The sequence below is a fragment of the Prionailurus bengalensis genome, chromosome A1 (genome assembly GCF_016509475.1).
Source record: "Prionailurus bengalensis isolate Pbe53 chromosome A1, Fcat_Pben_1.1_paternal_pri, whole genome shotgun sequence".
NCBI classification, from domain to species: Eukaryota; Metazoa; Chordata; class Mammalia; order Carnivora; family Felidae; genus Prionailurus; species Prionailurus bengalensis.
In genome coordinates, this window is record NC_057343.1 from 25,393,632 (window position 1) to 25,416,526 (window position 22,895).

Genomic DNA, 22,895 nt, shown 5'->3' on the forward strand with positions numbered 1-22,895 from the left:
ACATTTGGACCTCCCAGTCCTGTCCTAGCTCCCAAGATGCCCCTTGTTGAATTCGTTTAGAAGGATTTGGGTGTCAGCCTAAACTCCAGGAGGGAAGCACTGGGTCAACACCATTGTACTGTCCCTTTATTCCTGAGTACTGAGTGGAAGAAAAACAGCCCCCGAAAGCAGAGGCACGAGCCCAATTCTTCAACAATAGAAACACTCGGCAGGTTCTAGCACTGTCGACACTGTGTAGCATGACACGTAAACATGCATTCGAGATAATTCACATTCTCTTTAGGTTGAAGAAAAATTTTGGAAAATACAAGCAAACAATCCTCTGGATTATGAAGAAACGTGAAAGTAAGGACTACTCCCCCATTTTTCCATCCTGTGATTGCCTCTTACCTTCTGCCACGAACCCTAAAAGAGGCAGAAATGCTCACTGCCTAACCACAGCACCTACTGGACTAGCAAGGTCCTCGCTTCCAGGGATAAAATACCAAGCAAGATGGACACAGTCTGGGACCCCCTTATCCTTTTGGGGGGACTGTGGGTAAAGATAGATAAGAAAGCAGGGGATTCATGTATGGAATGGTTAAGTGCTGTGGGAGGAAGAGAAGTCCATAGAGCCCCATAAGAAGGGATCTAAACTAGACTGGAGGGGCTACTTAGATCATTACCAGATACTGAAGGCATCTGAGGTCCAGCTGTTAAGATTTCCCCATCATGGTGGTTGCCAGTGTTTTTAAGTTTAGTCATGGAGGGGGCATCTGGGTGGCTCTGTTGGTTAAGCATCTGACTGTTGATTCTGGTTCAGGTCATGATCTCGGGATCATGAGGTTGAGACCCACTTCAGGCTTCACGTTGAGCATGGATCCTGCTTAAGATTCTCTCTCTCTCTCTCTCTCTCTCTCTCTCTCTCTCTCTCTGCCCTTCCCCTGCTCTCTTTCTCTCAAACAAATTCTTTTAAAAAAAATCTAATAATGGAAAACTTGGGCCAAGAGCCTAAGCCATGAGACTATTTCATTCAGAGACTCAAAGCCACCACATGGAAATCTTTAAGATTACTAGATCCAACTAACACAGAAATGTCAACAATACCCATGGCTAACAATACCCATAGCTAACCAGTCCTGGTACTTTTTCTCCCTGAGCCAGGACACATCCTCAGATTCCCTCCCAAGACCATGTTCCAGGCCCCCAATACCAATTTATGCCCCTGATCGAACTCTTAGGGATAACTTCTGCGGACCAGGTTATTTTCACGTAGTCTGATTCGAATGAGCCTTCATAACCATGTGAAGCAGGATAAAGAAGCTAAGGCTCAGGGAGGCTAAGGGACTTACCTGAGATCACCCAGTCATCGTGTGGGCACGAGCCGCATGCTGCCCAAGACCTCTCAGGCCAAACCTGGGACTCATCCCCAAAGAAAGGCTAGTGTTTCTGGGGAAGAAAAAGAGGGGGCCTTCTAAGCCTAGGTCTCGTGCACTCACTGGAGCTAGAAGACAAGAAGGAATTGCTACCTTCGGCTTCCATAGTGGGAAGGCCCTGCCTCCCACCAAGACTCACACAATGGGGTGCCCCCAAAACAAGGAGGGGGGTTCAGAAGCTCAGCAGCCAAAAACACAACACACATTATCTATTCCACTTATGATACTATACTTGTCTACTGCTCATATTTCTGCTCCCTCTGGGCTGTAGATGCCTGTGCCCTTTCTTACTTGCCACTTCAGTAAGGCACACAGTAAGCACTCAATAAGTGTTTTTGTTGTTGTTTTTAATGGATGTGGGCATGTATGATTTTTTTTCTTTTTTTTTCTTCTTTTTGCTCCTTTTGGGAGATTAAGGCCTCTCTGGATACTCCATTGCCACACATCCAGGATAGGACTTCCAATTGGAGAATAAGATTTTAATATTGTTGAACGCCCATAGTGCCTCACGACTACCCCTGCCGACTCCCTGCTCCTCTGGGCAATTGAAGTCTAGAAGGATTGAACTTTTTATGCAAAAAAGCAACACTTTGAATTCTTTATACAAAAAAAAGCAACACCTTGAACTTTTTGTACAAAAAAGCAACCCTTCTAATAGACAAAAGGCATCCCCTCCATGTTCTGGTTGTAGCCAGTCCCAAAGAAATCTCCCAGCCTCTTCCAAGATACAAACTCGCTTACTTCCAGGATGCAGACCATTCTGTATTCTACACACACACCTCCCTGTCTGCACACGCTGATTCCCAAGCCCAGGCTGGCTTCATGAATGTGGGACCTCTGATCAGTCACACGGGACCCAATACTTTGAAAGGTGCTGCACTTGATTCAATGCCCTGGGCTCACCGTCTTGAACTTCTTAATAATATTAGAACAAGGACCTCTGCATTTTCATTTTGCATGGGGCCTCTCAAATTAAGTGGCCTTTCCTGTTCAGAACCATCTAGTCTGGGAAAAGAGGTGGGAAGACACTGAATCATGAGCCATCAAAATTCAAAGCTCCCCGAGTGAAGGCCACAGATATATTGACCCTCTACTAGGTGGCAGGCACGGTGTAGACATGATTTCACAGTACAATAAAACCTTGGATTGCGAGTAACTTGTTCTGCAAGACGAGCAAACATTTCTGATAAATTTTAACTTGATAAATGAACAATGTCTTGAGATACGAGTGGTACCGAATGTCACATGATCACAACTGAACCAATGGTTCTCGAAATTCCCTTTGATACACGAGTGCTTTGGATTGCAAGCATGTTTCCGGAAATGAATTATGCTCACAAACCAAGGTTTTACTGTAACTCAGTAGGTCTCTGTAGGCATCATTATTCCATTTTAAAGGAACAGAGGCTCAGAAAGGCAGCCTAAAGCCTCCCCCTAATGATGGCACAGCCGGACGTATAGCACAAAACAAAGCGTCCACAGTTTTAGCATTCCGATAGGGGGAAAAATGAGCATATATATGTCCTCTTTTGTCATTACCACTTTAGAAATGTTTTCGATTAATTTCTAAGAGACACTCACAAACAGTGGCTGGGCTCACTTCAGCTTCTTCCCTCTGACAAATCATTATCATTTGTAAGCAGGCACTGGAGAAGGAAGGTGCTTCTCACAGGGAGACTGAGACCCCCTTCCAAACTTCTCACACAAGTTTCCAAATGACCCTGCCCTCCCACCTCTGTCTTCTCATTTTCCTGCGGAAAAGCCTCCTCTCCGAGTTCTAGCCAGTGGCCTCCTTAGTTTCTCAGACGTGCCGCTGTCCCAGATTCTCCTGCTGCTCCCACGGCTTGTCTGACGCCCGCCGAGAGTCAGCTGCCCTACTAATCTAGTTCCAAAATTCAACTCATATAGAAATTGACAGAAATGATGATAAAAAGAAACTTGTTGCTGTGAAAACGAAGTTGAATACTTTCAAAAGACTCAATAAGAAAATAGCTTTTTAATTTTTTTTTTACATTTTATTTATTTTTGAGAGAGAGAGAGAGACAGAGCACAAGTCGGGGAGGGGCAGAGAGAGAGGGAGACACAGAATCCGAAGCAGGCTCCAGGCTCTGAGCTGTCAGCACAGAGCCCGACATGCAGCTCAAACCCACGAACCATGAGATCATGATCTGAGCCGAAGCCGAAGGCTTAACCAACTGAGCCACCCAGGCACCCCAAGAAAATAGCTTTTTAAAAAACTTTTTAGGGGCGCCTGGGTGGCTCAGTCGATGAGCGTCCGACTTTGGCTCAGGTCATGATCTCATGCTTCGTGAGTTCAAGCCCTGCGTCAGGCTCTGTGCTGATAAACGAACCTGGAGCCTGTTTCAGATTCTCTCTCTGACCCTCCCCCGTTCATGCTCTCTGTCTCAAAAATAAATCAATGTTAAAAAAAATTTTTAAAAAGAAAAACACTACTTTAGGGACACCTAAGTGGCTCAGTTGGTCGAGCATTCAACTTCGGCTCAGATCATGATCTCACAGTTTGTGAGTTCGAGCCCCGCGTAGGGCTCTGTGCTGATGGCTCAGAGTCTGGAGTCTGCTTCAGGGAGGATTCCATCTCCCTCTCTCCCTGCTCCTCCCCTGCTCACTCTTTCTCTCTCTCTCTTAAAAATAAATAAAACATTAAAAAATGAAACACTACTTTAAATTTATATGTGGACAGAACATCCATTAAAGATTGGGGAATATACAGAATTTTTTAAGTCTGTGATTCTGCAGACTGCTTACAAACTACCAAAACTGAGAATTATAGATAATAAATTATTAATGTGCTTTGAGCAAAAAAGATCAGAGTCCAGCATCAGAAGCACCCACAAAGGAGAGGTCTTGCCCTGCATTTTGTCATGGCATACTGGGACACCTGGGTGACTCAGTCGGGTAAGTGTCCAGCTCTCGATTTTGTCTCAGGTCACGATGTCACATTGCCTGAGATCTAGCTCCACATCCCAAGCCTGCTTGAGATCCTCTCTCTCCCTGTCTTGCTGCCCCTCCCCCACGCCGATGTGCCCACACTCTCTCTTTCTCTCTCAAAATAAATAAATAAACTTTAAAAAAGAGTAACGTGGCACGCTAACACACATTTATGTTTTAAGTTGACATAACGGGGTTTGAAGAGTTTCCTTTTTTTTGTAAATGGCTCCCCACTTTTGCCTATTTTGTAAATTACCAGAATTAGCAGCCATGCTTGTTAGCAGCGTGTGGCTGGTATGTCACCTTCACACCACCACCCCCCCCCAAGTCTGGACTGGGTGGTCCTCACCACGGCATCTGGCATCTAGCCTCGGACCGGCACACTGTAGGCCCTCGATAAATTCATTTTGAGTGGACGGATGCCAAAACGGAGAAAGCTGCAACTTCAACCCTTACATTTCTCTCCAAACACCTGCCCTTTCCACCATCTGGCAGCCTTCGCCACTTGGGGGAATATGGCCGATGTCTCAAACCCTCAACCTGTCTGAGAAAGACAGATCCAGGCTTCCTTTCTCTTTTCTACCAGACTTCCTCACGGCCAAACCTGCGGAGACGTCGACTTTCACATTTCACTTATGGAAACAACCACCACAAGGTGAGGAGCCTGTGACAGAAGCCAGAAAAACTCGTCGTGTGGTTTATCGTAAGAAGAAATTGGAAGTAGATACGGGATGGGTCCACAGCAAGACTGAGGTAAGTATGGCAGTGCATTGGTGTTGTTACTTTGTGCAGGGTTTTTGTGGCGGGGGGGGGGGGGGGGTGGAGATGAGACACACACATAACATCGGGGAGTTGTCAGAACTAATATACAGTGTGAATACAAATACAGAGGCACACCTGAGTGTGGGGGTTATGGGCAGATTAACCGGGGCTTTTACTAGGGTTCACTGAGACTCTTCTCCCTTCGGGCCCCGTCTTAGGCATTTGGGTAAGATTGGGAGGAGGAAAACGAAAGTGTATAATATAAAGGTCCATCCCCTAAAAAATTTAAAATGTACACAAAAATCAACCCCGGAGAATGGCCGGTTAAGAGGGTAGATGGGTAGGGTCACCCTACGCTTGCCTCCTACCTCAAACACAGCTAGAGAAACATCAAATCTTTCTGAATTCCCAAGAAATCGATCTGAGGACCGAGCAAACAAAGCTGCATGTCTACAGGCAGAAAAAAAAAACAAAAAACAAAAAACGGCCACCTTGTGGAAGGTAGGAACCACAAAGAGTTGATTTGGGGGAGGAAAGAGCCGCAGGTGCTGCGGAGGTGAGCAAAGAAAGAGAGAGAGAGAGAGAGGAGTGAAAACATGCACCGGGGACTTCACGGGGAAAACTCTTCCCCGAAACTGTTGGCTGGGAAAAAGGAGAGGGTTTAAATACCGTCAGCTTTAAAAAAAAAAAAAAAAAAAAATTTTATTTTAACGTTTATTTATTTTTGAGACAGAGAAAGACACAGCATGAACAGGAGAGGGTCAGAGAGAGAGAGGGAGACACAGAATCTGAAACAGGCTCCAGGCTCTGAGCTGTCAGCACAGAGCCCAATGCGGGGCTTGAACTCACGGACCGCGAGATCATGACCGGAGCCCGAGTCGGATGCTTAACCGACTGAGCCACCCAGGCACCCCAATACTGCCAGCTTTTTTTTTTTAAAAAATTTTTTTTTAACGTTTATTTATTTTTGAGACAGAGAGAGACAGAGCATGAACAGGGGAGGGGCAGAGAGAGAGGGAGACACAGAATCAGAAACAGGCTCCAGGCTCTGAGCTGTCAGCACAGAGCCTGACGCGGGGCTCGAACTCACGGACCATGAGATCATGACTTGAGCTGAAGTCGGACGCTTAACCGACCAAGCCACCCAGGCGCCCCCTGCCAGCTTTTATACACAGCAGATTATAGGGTCTGAGTCTGAAGTTTCAGAGGTCAGCGGGATCGCCAGGGTGGCCCCTGGTGGTGCTGCAGCAGGAGTGGGCAGCTCAGTCCGAGGATCCCCTGGGCTGCCCTGGGAGAAGTGGTGCCCGTGCCGGGAGTGCGTTTGGTAGGGGGGATCTGGCCTTTCCGCAGGCAAAAGACCCGGTGGGCACCACTGAGCTGCCGCATTCACCAGCACGGGAACAAAGATGCCCGCCGAGGGCAGCGACCTTGGCGCCAGCTTTCTGCTGCGATTTACCATAGACTCCGAGCCACCGCACAGTCACGCAACCACTTTCTGGGACAAGCCAGCACCGGCCACAGGGCACGGAGACTCTCCCCCAGAGGATCAGTACTGGGCCGCACCACGGGGGTATCCGAAAGTTAGTTCTGAAACACAGCCATGCCTGAGAGAAAACCCAGGAAAGCTGTGCCACCTGACAGGTGGACAGCTCAAACACACACAGAGTGCAGGTGGGGATCTGACAGAAGCCAGGGACACAGAAGGGGTGATTGTTTGCTTATCTGTGAGGGCTTCCTGAGGGGTGGCAAGCACAAGCTCCCTGATCCAGAGATGAGAGGGGGGCGATGCAAACTGGTGCAGCCACTCTGGAAAACAGTGTGGAGGTTCCTCAAAAAATTAAAGATAGATCTGCCCTATGACCCAGCAATAGCACTGCTAGGAATTTACCCAAGGGATACAGGAGTACTGATGCATAGGGCCACTTGTACCCCAATGTTTATAGCAGCCCTTTCAACAATAGCCAAATGATGGAAAGAGCCTAAATGTCCATCAACTGATGAATGGATAAAGAAATTGTGGTTTATATACACAATGGAGTACTACAGGGCAATGAGAAAGAATGAAATATGGCCCTTTGTAGCAACGTGGACGGAACTGGAGAGTGTGATGCTAAGTGAAATAAGCCATACAGAGAAAGACAGATACCATATATTTTCACTCTTATGTGGATCCTGAGAAATTTAACAGAAACCCTTGGGGGAGGGGAAGGAAAAAAAAAAAAAGAGGTTAGAGTGGGAGAGAGCCAAAGCATAAGAGACTCTTAAAAACTGAGAACAAACTGAGGGTTGATGGGGGGTGGGAGGGAGGGGAGGGTAGGTGATGGGTATTGAGGAGGGCACCTTTTGGGATGAGCACTAGGTGTTGTATGGAAACCAATTTGACAATAAGTTCCATATTTAAAAAAATAAAATAAAACCACAAGAGAAGAAAGAAATAAAATTAAAAAATTAAAATTAAAAAAAAATCTCATTCCTTGCCCACCTGCAGTGACTAACCGCAGTGAGCTAAACAGTATTGCCAAAAGGAGCCCCGAGCCACTACACAAAGCCCCACCCCCTGCGCCCTGCAGGTGCATCTTCACTAGGGCAAGGCCACCTGAGAATCAGTGCAACAGGCTCCTCCCCCAGAAGACCAGCACAAACCACTCACCTGCACCAAGTCTACTGATCACAGAGTGCCGCAAAGCTTCAGCTCTAGGGGAAATAGGATCTAGCTTCCTTGTTATTTTTATTTTTTAATTTTTCAATGTTTAATTATTTATTTTTTTATTATATATATATTTTGGATCAAGCTTCTTTTAACAAGCAGACCAAAACACAGCTAGGATCTAGATTTTTTTTTTTCTGGACAAAATGACAAGACCGAGGAATTCACCCCAGAAGAAAGAACAGGAAGTAGAAACCAGCCAGGGGTTTAATCGATACAGATATAAGTAAGATGTCTGAATTAGAATTTAAAACAACAATTATAAGGATACTAGCTGGGCTTGGAAAAAAAAAAAGCATAGAAGACACTAGAGAATCCCTTACTGCAGAGATAAAAGAACTAAAATCTATCTAGTCAGGCCAAAATTAAAAATGCTATACCCGGGGCGCCTGGGTGGCGCAGTCAGTTAAGCGTCCGACTTCAGCCAGGTCACGATCTCGCGGTCCGGGAGTTCGAGCCCCGCATCAGGCTCTGGGCTGATGGCTCAGAGCCTGGAGCCTGCTTCCGATTCTGTGTCTCCCTCTCTCTCTGCCCCTCCCCCATTCATGCTCTGTCTTTCTCTGTCCCAAAAATAAATAAACGTTGAAAAAAAAAAAATTAATTAAAAAAAAAAAATGCTATACCCAAGGTACAAACCTGAATAGATGCCATAACAGTGAGGATCAACAAAGCAGAGGAATTAATCAGTGAAACAGAAGATAAAATTATAAAATATAATGAAGCTGAAAAGAAGAGGGAAAGAAAGGTATTGGATCATGAAGGTAGACTTAGGGAACTTGGCAACTTCTTAAAATGTAATAACATTCGTATCATAGGAGTCTCGGAAGATGAAGAAAGAGAAAAGGAAGCAGAAGGTTTATATGAGCAAATTATAGCTGAAAACTTCTGTAATCTGGGTTTATATGAGTAAATTGTAGCTGAAAACTTCTGTAATCTGAGAAGAACACAGACATCAAAATCCAAGAAACACAGAGAACTCCCATTAAATTCAACAAAAACTAGGGGTGCCTGTGTGGCTCAGTCGGTTGAGCTACTGACTTCGGCTCAGGTCATGATTTCACAGTTCGTGAGTTTGAGCCCCGCATCAGGCTCTCTGTGCTGACAGCACGGAACCTGGAGCCTGCTTTGGATTCTGTGCCTCCCTCTCTCTCTGCCCCTAACCCACTCACATTCTGTCTCTGTCTCTCTCAAAAATAAATGAACATTAAAAAAAAAATTCAACAAAAACCAGCCATCACCTAGACATATCATAGTCAAATTCACAAATTACACAGACAGGGAAAGAATTCTGAAAGCAGCAAGAGAAAAATTCTTAGCCTAAAAGTGAAGACAGATCAGATTCACAGCAAATCTGTCCACAGAAACTTGGCAGGCCAGAAGGGAAAGGCAACAAGCTGAATGGGAAAAATATGTAGCCAAGAATACATTATCCAGCAAAGCTGGAGAGAGAGAGAGTTTCCCAGACAAACAAAAACTAAAGGAGTTTGTGCCCACTAAACCAGCCCTGCAAGAAATATTAAAGGGGACTCTCTAAGTGGGGGAAAAAAGACCAAAGCAACAAAGACTACAAAGGAACAGAGAACATCACCAGAAATACCAACTTTACAGGTAACACAATGGCACTAAACTCATATCTTTCAATAATCACTCTGAATGTAAATGTACTAAATGCTCCAATCAAAAGACATAGGGTATCAGAATGGATTTTTTTTAAATCTATATGCTGCCTATAAGAGACTCATTTTAGACCTAAAGACACTTGCAGATTGAAAGTGAGTGGATGGAGAACCATCTATCATGCTAATGGACGTCAAAAGAAAGCTGGAGTAGCCATACTTATATCAGACAAACTAGATTTTAAAATAAAGACTGTAATAAGACATGAAGACAGGTATTATATCATAATTAGGGGGCCTATCCATCAAGAAGATCTAACAATTGTAAATACTTATACAGCCAATTTAGGAGCATCCAAATATATAAATCGATTAATAACAAACATAAAGAAACTCATTGATAATAATATATTAACAGTAAGGGACCCTTAACACCCCAGTTACAACAATGGACAGATCATCTAAGCAGAAAATTAACAAGAAAACAATGGCTTTGAATGATACACCGGAGTGGATGGACTTAACAGATATATTCAGAACATTTCATCCTGAAGCAGAAGAATACACATTCTTCTCAAGTGCACATGGAACTTTCTCCAGAATAGATCATTTTCCGGGTCACAGATCAGCCCTCAACATGTACAAAAAGGCTGCAATCACACCAGGCATATTTTTAGACCACAACACTATGAAACTTGAAGTCAACCACAAGAAAAAATTTAGGAAGACCACAAACACATGGAGGTTAAGGAACATCCTACTACTAAAGAAGGAATAAGTTAACCAGTAAATTAAAGAAGAAATTTAAAAAGTACATGTAAGCAAATGAAAATGAAAACCAACATCCAAAACCTTTGGGATGCAGCAAAGGCAGTCCTAAGAGGAAAGTATATTGCAATACAGGCCTACATCAAGAAGCAAGAGAAGTCTCAAATATACCATCTAACCTTACATCTAAATGATCTAGAAAAGGAAGAGTAAATAAAGCCTAAAGCCAGCAGAAGAAGGAAAATAATAAGGATTAGAGCAGAAATAAACAATATAGAAACAAACAAACAAAAAAACAGTAGAACTGAACAACGAAACTAAGAGCTGGTTCTCTGAAAGAATTAATAAAATTGGTAAACCAGACTTCTCAAAAAGAGAAAGGACCCAAATAGGTAAAATCACAAGTGAAAGAGGAAATCAACACCACAAAAGTACAAACAATAAGAGAATATATGAAAAATTGTATGCCAACAAACTGGGCAATCTGGAAGAAATGGACAAATTTCTATTAACATACTAACCACCAAAAATGAAACAGGAAGAAATAGAAAACTTGAGCAGACCCATAACCAGCAAAGAAATTGAATCAATAATCAAAAATGTCCAACAAACCAAAGTCCAGGGCCAAATGGCTTCCCAGGGGAATTCTACCAGCTATTTAAAGAAGAGTTATTACCTATTCCTCTCAAATTGTTCCAAAAAATAGAAATGGAAGGAAAACTTCCAAACTCCTTCTATGGAGCCAGCATTACCTTGATTCCAAAGCCATACAAAGGGCCCACTAGAAGGAATTGCAGGCCAATATCCCTGATGACTATGGATGCAAAAATTCTCCACAACATACTAACAAATCGAATTCAACAGTACCTTAAAAGGTACCTTAAAAGAATTATTCACCACAATCAAGTGGGATTTATTCCTGGGCTGCAGGATGGTTCAGTATTTGCAAATCAACCAATGTGATGCACCCCATTAATAAAAGAAAGTATAAGAATCATATGGTCCTTTCAATAAATGCAGAAAAAGCATTTGACAGAATAAGCATCCATTCTTGATAAAAAGTAGGTATAGATGGAACATACCTCAACATCAGCATAAAGGTCATATAGAAAGGACCTGCAGTTAATATCATCCTCAATGAGGAAAAACAGAGCTTCTCCTCTATGGTCAGGAACAAGACAGGGACGTCTGCTGTCACCATTACTATTTAACATTGTCCTGGAAGCCTTAGCCTCAGCAATCAGACAACAAAAATAAGTAAAAGGCATCCATATGGGCAAGGAAGAAGTCAAGCTTTCACTATTTGCAGATGACATGATACTCTATATAGAAAACCCAAAAGACTCCACCAAAAAAATTGCAAATATACACAAATTCAGCAAAGTCATGAGATATAAAATCAATGTAAAGAAATCTGTTGTGTTTCTGTACACCAATAATGAAGCAGCAGATAAAGAAATCAAAGAATTGATCCCATTTAGAATTACACCAAAAACCATAAGATACCTAAAACAATAGAACACTTATTAAAGAACTTGAAGAGGACACAAAGAAGTGGGAAGACATTCCATGCTCATGTTTGGAAGAACAGACATTATTAAAATGTCTATACTACTCAAAGCAATCTACACATTTAATGCAATCTCCGTCAAAATGCCACCAGCATTCTTCACAGAGCTAGAATAAACAATCCTAAAATGTGTATAGAACTAGATAAGACCACGAATAGCCAAATCAATCTTGAAGAAGAAAACCAAAGCTGGAGGCATTACAATCCTGGACTTCAAGCTGTATTACAAGGCTGTAGTCATCAAGACAGTATGGTACTGACACAAAAACAGATACATAGATCAGTGGAACAGAAGACCCAGAAGTGGGCCCACAACTATATGGTCAACTAATCCTCAACAAAGCAGGAAAGAATATCCAATGGAAAAAAGACAGTCTTTCAATAAATAATGTTGGAAAAACTGAACAGCTACATGGAGAAGAATGAAACTGGACCGCTTTCTTACACTCTACACAAAAATAAATTCAAAATGGAAAGACCTAAATGTGAGATAGGAAACCATCAAAATCCTAGAGGAGAACACAGACAGCAACCTCTGACATCGGCCATAGCAACTTCTTACTCAACACATCACTGGAGGCAAGGAAAACAAAAGCAAAAATCAACTATTGGGACTTCATCAAGTTAAAAAGCTTCAGCATAGTGAAGGAAACAACCCACAAAACTAAAAGACAGTCTACAGAATGAGAGAAGATATTTTCAAATGACATATCTGACAAAAGGTTAGTATCCAAAATCCATAAATTGTTGAGTATGAGTTTTCATACTCAACACCCAAAAAAACCAAATAATCCAGTGAAAAAATGGGCAGAAGACATGTAGACATTTTTCTAAAGAAGACATACAGATGAGTAACAGGCACGTGAAAAGATGCTCAACATCACTCATCATCAGGGAAATACAAATCAAAACCATGAGATACCACCTCTCACCTGTCAGAATGACTAAAATTAACAACACAGAAAACAACAGATGTTGGCAAGGTTGTGGAGAAAGAGGAACCCACTGACACTGTTGCTGGGATTGCAAACTGGTGCGTCCACTCTGGAAAACGGTATGGAGATTCCTCAAAAAGCTAAAAATAGAACTACCCTACGACCCAGCAATTGCACTACTAGGTATTTACTCAAAGGATATAAAAATACTGATTCGAAGGTATACACGCACCCTGAGGTTTATAGCAGCACTATCAACAATAGCCAAACTGTGGAAAGAGCCCAAATGTCCATCGGCTGATGAATGGATAAAGATGTAGTATACATCTACGATGGAATATTACTCAGCCATCAAAAAGAATGAAATCTCGTCATTTGCAATGACATAAATGGAGCTAGAGTGTATTATGCTAAGCAAAATAAGTCAGCTGGAGAATGACAAATACCATCTGATTTCACTCCTCATATGTGGAATTTAAGAAAAAGATGAACATATGAGAGGCAGATTTAAAAAAGAGAGTGAGAGGGAAACAAACCATAAGAAACTCTTAAAGATGGAGAACAAACTGAAGGTTGATGGAGGGAGGGGGGTGGGGGATGGGTTCTATGGGTGATGGGTATTATGGAGGGCACTTGTTATGATGAGCCTTGGGTGTTGTATGTAAGTGATGAATCACTGAATTCTAGCCCTGAAACCAATATCGCACTGTATGTCAACTAACTGGATTTCAATGAAAATTTGAAAAGAAAACGAAAGATAAGATTATACCTCATCAGAACATGTTTTCCGCAACGATGTTCTAAAATAAAATCATTACTCTGCCAAACAAACACAAAAAGCACAAAACAAAAAGCCATCCCATGAGGATTGGATAAGTAAACTGTGGTACGTCCATACAATGGAATATTTACTCAGTGCTAAAAAGAGATGAGCTCCCAAGCCATAAAAAGACGTGGAGGAAATTGAAATTCATGTTACTAGGTCAAGGAGACTTATCTGAAAAGATATGTAGCATTCTAACTATATGACATTTTAGAAAAGACAAAACTAGAGAAACAGTATAAAGATCGGTAGTTGCCAGAAGTTTAAAAGGAGGGATGAATCAAAGGAGCACAGAGGATTTTTAGGGCAGTAAAAACAACACAGTGTGATGGATACACGCCGTGATACCTCTTCCAAACCCAAAGAATGTCCAACAGCAAGAGCGGGCCCTAACGTACCTATGGACTCTGGGCGGTAGTGATGTGCTGATGCAGGTTTATTGACGATAACGGACAGTGGGTGCCGGGTGCAGGTAGTGGGGGAGGCTGTGCATGTGTTAGGGACAAAAGACATATGGGAATCTCTGTACTTTCTGCTCGGTTTTGCTGTGCCCTGCTCTAAAAAAATAAAGCCTATTTTTTTTTAAAAAAAAAAAAAAGCACCTACACAGTACAGTTATAAAAATGTGTATCATAGTATACGGATACCGCACACAAGTGGAAACATCTCAAAATAGTGCAGTCCCTCAGAGTGAGCTAGCAATCAGGTCTGAAGCTCAAAAAAAGAGGCGCTGAAGGGGGCATTAGGAAGATGTGATAGACTTTATGCCTTCTGAACATACAAAGTGAGAATCTACTATGCCCAGGTCCTCTTCTCGGTGCTGGAGATAGAAGGGTGAGCAAAACAAAGGTCCTGTGCCCACGGAACTTCTGTTCCAGTTGAGGAGACAGCCAATGCACAACAATCCTGGTCAGTGCTATGTCAGGTATTGTTAGGAACCACGGATGAAGTAGCCTCAGGGGCTCATGAGTTGTTGGCCTGAGCGGAGAGTTGTTCTGATAAGTATAAGGCAGCTGGGGAAGTGCCATTTGAATCTAGGCATGCATGAATTGAGGGGCGGAGCAAAGCGTTGCAAAGGTCCTGAGGCCTTTCCTCAAGGACAGCTGTGAGCAAGTGAGGAGGATGGGAAATGGGCTCAGATGCCCTGTTCGGGTAGAGCCTGGTGAGTCAGAGTAAGACTGGAGATTGTATCCTAAGGATGATATGAAGTCATGAGACGATCTGGAGCAGGGGAGGAACATCATCTGACTTACGCCGTAGAAGAATCTTTTACGCCGTAGAAGGATCTTTCCGGCTGTGTATGGAGAATAGATTTAACAAGGCAAGTTAATAGACGCAGGAAGTTCAGCTGAGAGCCGGGGCGTTAATTCGGGTGAAAGACGACGGGCATCTCAACTAGGGCAATGGCAGCAGAGGTGGTGGAAAGCAGTCTGATTTGGGGTGTTTTTTGAAGAAAGACTCAAAAAGGCTTCCTGTTCAATTGGAAGCAGGATGTGAGAGAAAAAGAAGTTGAGAGGATGTGTCTGAGAATTCTGGCCTGAGCAACTGAGTAACTGCCATGTTACTATTTACTAAACTGGAGAACTCAAGCCTAATGGAACCTAACATTTGTGTAACACTGTGCAGGTTATAAAGCACTTCTACGTGTAACGTAAACTTCGCTTTTCCCAACAGTCTCATGGGATAGGTATGGTATTAACTATCTTCACTTTCCAGTCGAAGAAAGTGAGACCCCCAAAAATGTAAATAACTCTCACGCGGACCCAGAGCCTGTATTACTCAGAGCAATGCTCATTACCCGCTGAAACAAATAGTTCCCAAAGCTAACAGGTTTATAACCGGATGCATGTCACGTCTGACTCAAGTCTCATAGCTCTCTTGAGGGGCTCTCCTCCAAGGCTGGCGCTGGGGGCTCTGGGCTCCTTTCTGGTGGGTCTCCGCCATCTTGGAGTCCTTTGTATCCTGTTGCGTGGACAGGAGTGAAGCCAAGGTCTAGGCTTAAATTCTACTCACCAAACAAGTCACATGACCCCACCTAGATGCGAGAGAACTGGGAAACGCATTTCTGCCGTGTGTCCAAAGGAAAATGAAAGCAGTTTTCACTAAGAGGATAAGAAGCCGAACATCTTAAAATGACGAGGGTTGCTTCACCTTGTGGCAAAAGTGGGAAAGAACTGGAAACCGATACTGTCAACCAAGGTATGACTCTTTGAGCCTCCAGAGAAGGAATGGAAAGTTCAGTCTCCCTTCATCTCTTGGGCCTATGTAAAGAAGGAAGTCAGTGGAGCAGCCAGAACTCCTGTGGACGGAGAAATTGAGGGAAAGCCGGGGGGCTCTCCAGGTTGAACCAAGCAGTGAATGGTAAGGATGTTGGAAGCCCTCAGAAGGTTCCAGCTTCCTCACTTCCAACATATCAGTGAAACCTTCCTTGGCTTCTTACTCCAGCTGGGCTGGCGAACCCCATGTTTCCCACAATCCCTGTCCTGTCCTGCCTCAGAGTTTTACTCCTGCAGCGTCTGTCTAAATATCCTTGCAGCCAAGGGGAAGTTTCCCACTAAGTGATCTAAGCAGAGGTCCCTTCCTAATCCACCCCACGACATGGGGCTGCCCAAAAGGCCCATGAGGAGTGGAACATCTGGCTGTTTTTTTTGTTTTTTTCAAATGAGCAATAAATTCCAGGTAGCTTGCTGAGTCAGGTAGCACTGTTTGGAAGTGTGTGCTCGTGTTCAGGCAGGGGCCAGCCCGGCCAGCCCAGGAGCCAGCAGCTCCACAGCAGGCAGGGAGCGCTCAGGGACAGATGGCCCCAGGGACAGCTCAGGGATGGACGGCCACAGGGAGACAGCTCAGGGAGAGATGGCCCCAGGGACAGCTCAGGGACGGACAGCTGCAGGGAGAACTGAGGGACAGACGGCTACAGGGGGCACAGCTGAGGGACGGATGGCCGCCACAATAGCTCAGGGATGGACAGCCACAGGGAGACATCTCTGTGTTACAGATGGTTACAGGGAGAGCTCAGGGACAGATGGCCACAGAGAGAGAGCTCAGGGACAGACAGCCGTTCTCTCATAGCACAGGGCCCTGCCCGTGAGGCAGTTTCCTCTCGAGTAGAACTGAACGGAGGGCCTGAGATGTAGTCCCTTCTCTCCTAACTTTTAGCTCCTACTCTCATACCCTGTCCCCAGGCAAATGGTGATGAGATTTAGGCTTTTAGATAAGCCGCTTACTATATAATTCCCAGTGAGAGAAAATGTGACAATTTCTCCTCTGTGTCAGAGATTTTGCTTTGCCCGTGGGGTCTTCATCACTAGGAAAATGTCATTACGTGACCATTGGATTTGACAGGCAGAAAGCCTCTCAAGAAAGTCTGGCTTTCGGGGGGCGTTTGAAACTAAGACCTAAACTACAAACATCCTCTCCCATGAGCAATGTCTAGAAGCTTCTTACAGGCCATCAGGAACAAACCAACCCCGGATGTCTTTACAAAGCACCCGTTTCAGGTTGGAAAAGAAAAGAGCAGTGATTTGCAGACTAAATGTGGGAAGTGGCCGGGAGCTTACTGGTTGGAGGCAAGCAAGGGGCAGATTCCTGAACTCTGGCTCTCCTCTCACGGGACGAGTCATTTAGCCGCGTCTTCAAGGGAGATCATGACGGTGCCTACCTTGCAGAGTCCTCGCGCTGTGGAGGTAAAGTGTTCAGCACAGTGCTGGGTGTGGGGTTGGAGTCGGTTTGCAGATCTTTGTCACCTCACAGACTGGTTTTCACTCGGATGCCCTCAGGAGCCCTCCGCCCCAGCTCCTCAGGCAACTGTATCGTTTTCTTTCATCGCCTTAGATGTGGGCATTCTGCTGTAAGCTTTCTTGAACAAACGGGTCTTCATCATCAAAGATAATAGTTGGTGGGGCGCCTGGGTGGCTTTGTCAGTTGAGCATCCAACTCTTGGTTTCGGCTCAGGTCACGATCTCATGGTTCACGAGTTCGAGCCCCTCGTCGGGCTCTGCGCTGACAGTGCGGAGCCTGCTTGGGATTCCGTGTCTCCTCTCTCTGCCCGTCCTCAGTGTGCCCATGCTTGCATATTCTCTCCGTCCCTCCCTCCCTCTCTCTCTCTCTCAAAAATATATAAATAATCATGTAAAAAACAATAATGCTAACTGGAGAACCACCAACCTGAGTTCCAATTAGAGTGGGGTGGGACACTAGATGACCCCAAAAGCCTTCCGGCTGCAAACATCTGGGAAATGTAGATGAAATGTACAAAGCGTCAGAAACACAGAGTGTGTAAGAAAGTAAGAGAAATGATCAACACCACAAATAGAGAAACTGAACGCCAGAAGGGTACGACGAGAGAACAAGTGTGGGAAGCGGGAGGCAGGGGGTTGCTGGGTGCTGGGGAGGGGAGAGCGAGAGGTGGGAGAACGGCGCATCCTGATAATCCAGGAGCGTGGGTTTTAATGCCCAGATGGGAACACAAGACCAGGGCATGGGTCCTTCTCAAAGAAATAGCTACATGTGAAACAGCTGCGGTAATTGATGACACAACTGGGCCACTAAGCAAGTCCCAGCAAACACTATCCTCTCCCATGAGCTGATGCCACATAGACTATGCTCTCTTACCCCCGTGAATTTTAATAATAAATAATAAATAAGTAAATATTTAATAATAAATATTTAGTAATAATAAACAACATCTCCAAAAGCACCCCGTGCATTTGCAAATTTGAAGACATACTTGTAAATAACATAGGTGTCAAAGGAGAGATCATACTGGAAGTTGGAACATGTTTAGAGTGAAACTCACGGTTAACATCTACATGCATGGGAAACAGCTAAAACAGTATTTTGCAAGAAGTGCTATAGCTTTAAAGGCGTGTATTAAGGAGGAGGAGGAAAACCAACAAGCTCAATATTCAATTCAAGGAATTAGAAAAATAAAATAGAGTAATATGGAAAACCGACAGGAGCATGTAAATGATCCTAGTAAGACTAAAAACTGATACAATGGAAAACAAAGTGATAGAAGAAGCAAACCAAAAGCTGGTTTTCTGGAAAGACTAGTAAAATCGGCAAATCTTCGAGCAAGGTTTATCCAGGAAAAAAAGAGAGAGAGAGAAGAGAGTCACAATAAAAAGAATGAAGACAAGGTCATAACTATAGAGGCAATAGAGGGTTTTTTTCTTTTTTTAACACTACATGACAGCAATTTTAGGACAATAAATTTGAAAATTTACCTAAAACGAACAATGTCCCGGGAAAATATAATTCACTAAAACTGACTCAAGAAGAAATAAAAAACCCAAGTGATGCCAATGTTATGAGTTAAATTGTGTTCCCCTGAAAAGCTCTATCTAAGTCCTAACGCCTGGTGCCTCAGAATGGAACCTTACTTGGAAAATCGGTCTTTATGGAGGTAGTGAAGACGAGGTCATGCTGAAGTGGGCCCCTAATCCAGGACGTCTGTGGTTCTTTCAAGAAGATGGCCGCGTGAAGACACAGACACATGGCGGACACTATGGGACACTGGAGGTGGACATTGCAGCCATGTGTAGACAAGGCAAGGAGCAACAGGGATCCCAGGTCATCACCAAACCCCAGGAGAGAGGCATGGAAGAAATTCTTCCTCGGAGCCTCCAGAAAGAACCACCTCTGCTGACACCTTGATTTCAGACTTCTGGCCTCCACAACCGTGAAAGAATGAATCTCTGGGGTTTTAAAGTACCCAGTTTGTGTTCCTTTGTTACGGCAGCCTTTGGAAACAAATACAACCAATAACCACTGGAGTCATTGACATAATAGTTTAAAATCTGGGTGGGGGCGCCTGGGTGGCTCAGTCGGTTTAGCGTCTGACCTCGGCTCCGGTCACGATCTCACGGTCTGTGAGTTTGAGCCCCGCATCGGGCTCTGTGCTGATGGCTCGGAGCCTGGAGCCTGCTTCGGATTCTGTGTCTCCCTCTCTCTCTGCCCCTCCCCCTCTGCCCCTCCCCCGTTCATGCGAGAGAGCTCTCTCTCTCTCTCTCTCTGTCAAAAATAAATAAACATTAAAAATAAATTAAAAATAAAATAAAAATAAAATCTGTGTGTGTGCCTGTGAGTACACACACATACACACACACACACACACACACACACAGTGATCCATTTCAGCCTCATCACATAGACACGTAAACTGAGGCCCCGAGAGATTTCCTATTCAGAACCCCCAGCAAGATGGTGGTAGCAATGGCTGGGGTAGTGATGGGTGGGCATCCAGAGAGTAAATAGACCCCAAGCACTCTAGTGACAACACTAGGCTCTGAATTGGGACAGTCAGCCCCTGTGCGCTTTTCATAAGCTCATCTTCTCTTCCCAGGTGCCTCAAGGTGATGGAAAATTAATTCTCTATCCCAGTGGGATTGTCTTCCAAATTCTCTTTCCTGATGAATCGGGCCAAATACAGTATCCACCGAAGCCCAGGGACACTCATACTGACACATGTGACACCTAAGAAGTTTGTGGTTTGGGGCTGGGGCATGGGTTTTCCTGAGCCCTGTGTCCTCTGCAGGGCTCTCTGCCTTTCCTGGGGGTCCCAAGAGGGTGCTTGTACCTTAACTGTCTTCCAGTTATCCATCAGGAAAGCTGGCTATGCTCATCCTCAGCACAAAACAGAGAAAGTTCATATATATCATTCTAGAAGACAGTGAAGAAGGTTGTGTCCGGGCCCTTATCAACAACTCCGGCCATGCCACCTTCTACGATGAAAACAAAGCAATCTGGTAAGTTTGGGTCATGAGAGCCACACACCCCTCCCCAAGGAGAAGCAGTGTGGTTAAGGTTTGATTCCCAGGCTGCACATCTGTCCTCCCGCACTGGGTAAGTCTCTCTCTCTCATTCGCTTGTGAATTTGTTTCTCCGACTCGCACATGTTGCAAAGGGGACGATGGGTATCGTGAGGGCAGCAAGGCAGGTCCCTGGCCTCAGGGAAGGCACTCTGTCCTTGGTGCCATTGCTTCCTCGTGCGTGAAACAGCGACCACAGACTCACAGTGACCCCTTCCACGGGCTGTATCTCCTCCATGCTTCTTGAGAGTCAAACCTGGTGACAATTGCCTTAGAAAGACGCAGTGCCCCTCTGTTCCAGGTGGCTCAGAGAGGAGGGCGTGGTGAGTGCTTTGGAGTCTCATGTATTGTACACAAAACCAAACTTCTAAATATCTCAGTGCAACTGAACTTAAGTTTCCAATTTAAAAAAAAAATTTTTTTTTACATTTTATTCATTTTTGGGAGAGAGAGGCAGAGACAGAGCACAAGGTGGGGAGGAGCAGAGAGAGAGAGGGAGACACAGAATCGGAAACAGTCTCCAGGCTCTGAGCCATCAGCCCGGAGCCTGACTCGGGGCTCGAACTCATGGACCGCGAGATCGTGACCTGGCTGAAGTCGGACGCTTAACCGACTGCGCCACCCAGGCGCCCCCCAGCCTTGGTTTTTAAGAATATTTTCTTACATATTCTTTTTTTTAAATTTCTGTGTGTTTGGGGTTTTTCTCCTCTCTTTTTCTCTTTGAGTTTTTTTTTTTTAAGTTTGTTTATTTATTTTGAGATAGAGAGGGAGGGGCAGAGAGAGAGGGAGAGACAGAATCCCCAACAGGTTCCACACCATTCATTAGTGCAGAGCCGATCTCATGAACTGTGAGATCATGAACTGTGAGATCATGACCTGAGCTGAGATCAAGAGTTGGACACTGAACCCACTGAGCCACCCAGATGCCTCATTTCCTAGTTGACAACTTTGTTCTCAGAGGTATCTGCCTTGCCCTGGGGGCCTTTTGTGCAGAAATCAATGCCTCAAAGGTAGAAGAAGTTACTGGATGCTAAGTAGCGGGGGCAAGAAACTCAGCCAATTCTCTCAGATCACCACCTGGTGACATTCATTAGGGCCTCTTGTCCCCAGTGACACTCGCTTTCAAGGCCAGAAGAGACCTTAGGGAAATCTAGGAACTACGTTTATTTTCTTGATGAAGAAACTTAGGCTCAGAGAATATACGTGGCTTGTTCAGGGACATGCATAAAATTACGGGCAAAAAAAGTTTTAGGACATTTGACTTAGCCTCACATAAAGCATTTTTAAAAATTCTCCAACAAGGCAGGCAAGAGATAACCACATCTTATCCGGGTCCAAAACCCAAAGGGAAGGATGATGTGCACACTGGGGAAGGGCTGACCCCCACCTTCTGGATTCACATTCTGTCCGTCTGGGGTGGGGCCTGAAGATCTGCATTCCTTAAAAGCTTCCCAGGTGATTGTGCGGGGTGGGGGTGGGGGTGTGGGGGTGGGGTGTGGGAGCCTCCAGGCCAGGAGGGAGGAGAATGGGAAGGAGGCAGGGGAGGGGGGCAGGCCTGCATTCGCCACAGGAGAGGCTCTGCCCCCCCCCCCCCCCCCACGCACAAGGGCCCAGCGCCATGGTTACCTGATCCCTTCTTGGTCTAGGTTGAGCCTGAGCCAAAACCTGGGCTACTACTTCCCCAAAGGCAAATACCAGAAGGCCTGGAACTGGTGGAATCTGAACCTGCACGTCCACGCGCCGCCTGTCCAGTCCATCTCCTTGAAAATCAACCAGTACATCAAAGTACAAATAAGGAGCCAGGACAAGATCACCTTCTGCTTCAACCACCAACAGCAGCACATCCGCTTAAACCTGGGCACCAAGTACAAGGTAAGGTCTCACCTCCCTCTGCCAGGCTGCTGCCCGCCGGTCCAGGCCACCGGCCTCTCTCTGGGCCACGTTCGGCATCTCTGCAACCGACGGAGAACCGACACGGCCACCTTCGCTGACCTGATGCCTGACCACAACAGAAGCAGTCAGTCACTTCCGAGCCCTTGAGACTTGGAGCCGAGGAGCCGGACAGCCTCAAAGAGCTCAGACGAGAAAGCAAAGGTGTCAACATTCAGTAGTTCCCCTGACACGACAGCCCCGTCAGTTGGCAGGGACAGACACAAGGGGGAAACCTACGTTCCCAGTCCTGCCGTGGGTATCCTCATCTCTCCTCCCCAAACCACTCATCTTGAAACAAATGAGCACCGGGGAGTTGAGGGTGTGCCGCCCAAGTCGGGCAAGAAAGTAGCCAGATGGATTCGTGTCCTCGGGCTGCCATAGCAAATTACCACAAATCGGGTGGCTTACAACAGGAACTCACCCTCACAGCCCTGGGGACTAGAGGTCTGAAATCCAGGTATCATCAGGGCCACGCTCCCTCCGCAGGCTCTCGGGGAGAGTCCCTCCTTGCCTCTCCCAACTTCTGGTGGCCCCAGGCATTCGCTGGCTTGCTACAGCATCGGTTCAACCCTCCACCCTCACACAGCCTTCTTCTCTGGGTCCGTCTGT

The 22,895-nt window shown here is 45.2% G+C and overlaps 1 protein-coding gene across 1 annotated transcript in view; it reads left to right on the forward strand.

Moving 5' to 3' along the window:
• Window positions 1-22,895, forward strand: part of ERICH6B (glutamate rich 6B) — a 52,700-nt gene that overhangs the window by 27,950 nt on the left and 1,855 nt on the right. Inside the window, exons 5-9 of the mRNA XM_043570505.1 lie at window positions 284-538; window positions 6,520-6,706; window positions 19,889-19,974; window positions 20,139-20,291; window positions 22,001-22,226. Of these exons, the coding sequence (XP_043426440.1) occupies window positions 284-538; window positions 6,520-6,706; window positions 19,889-19,974; window positions 20,139-20,291; window positions 22,001-22,226 (907 nt within the window). The remainder of the gene's footprint in view (window positions 1-283; window positions 539-6,519; window positions 6,707-19,888; window positions 19,975-20,138; window positions 20,292-22,000; window positions 22,227-22,895) is intronic.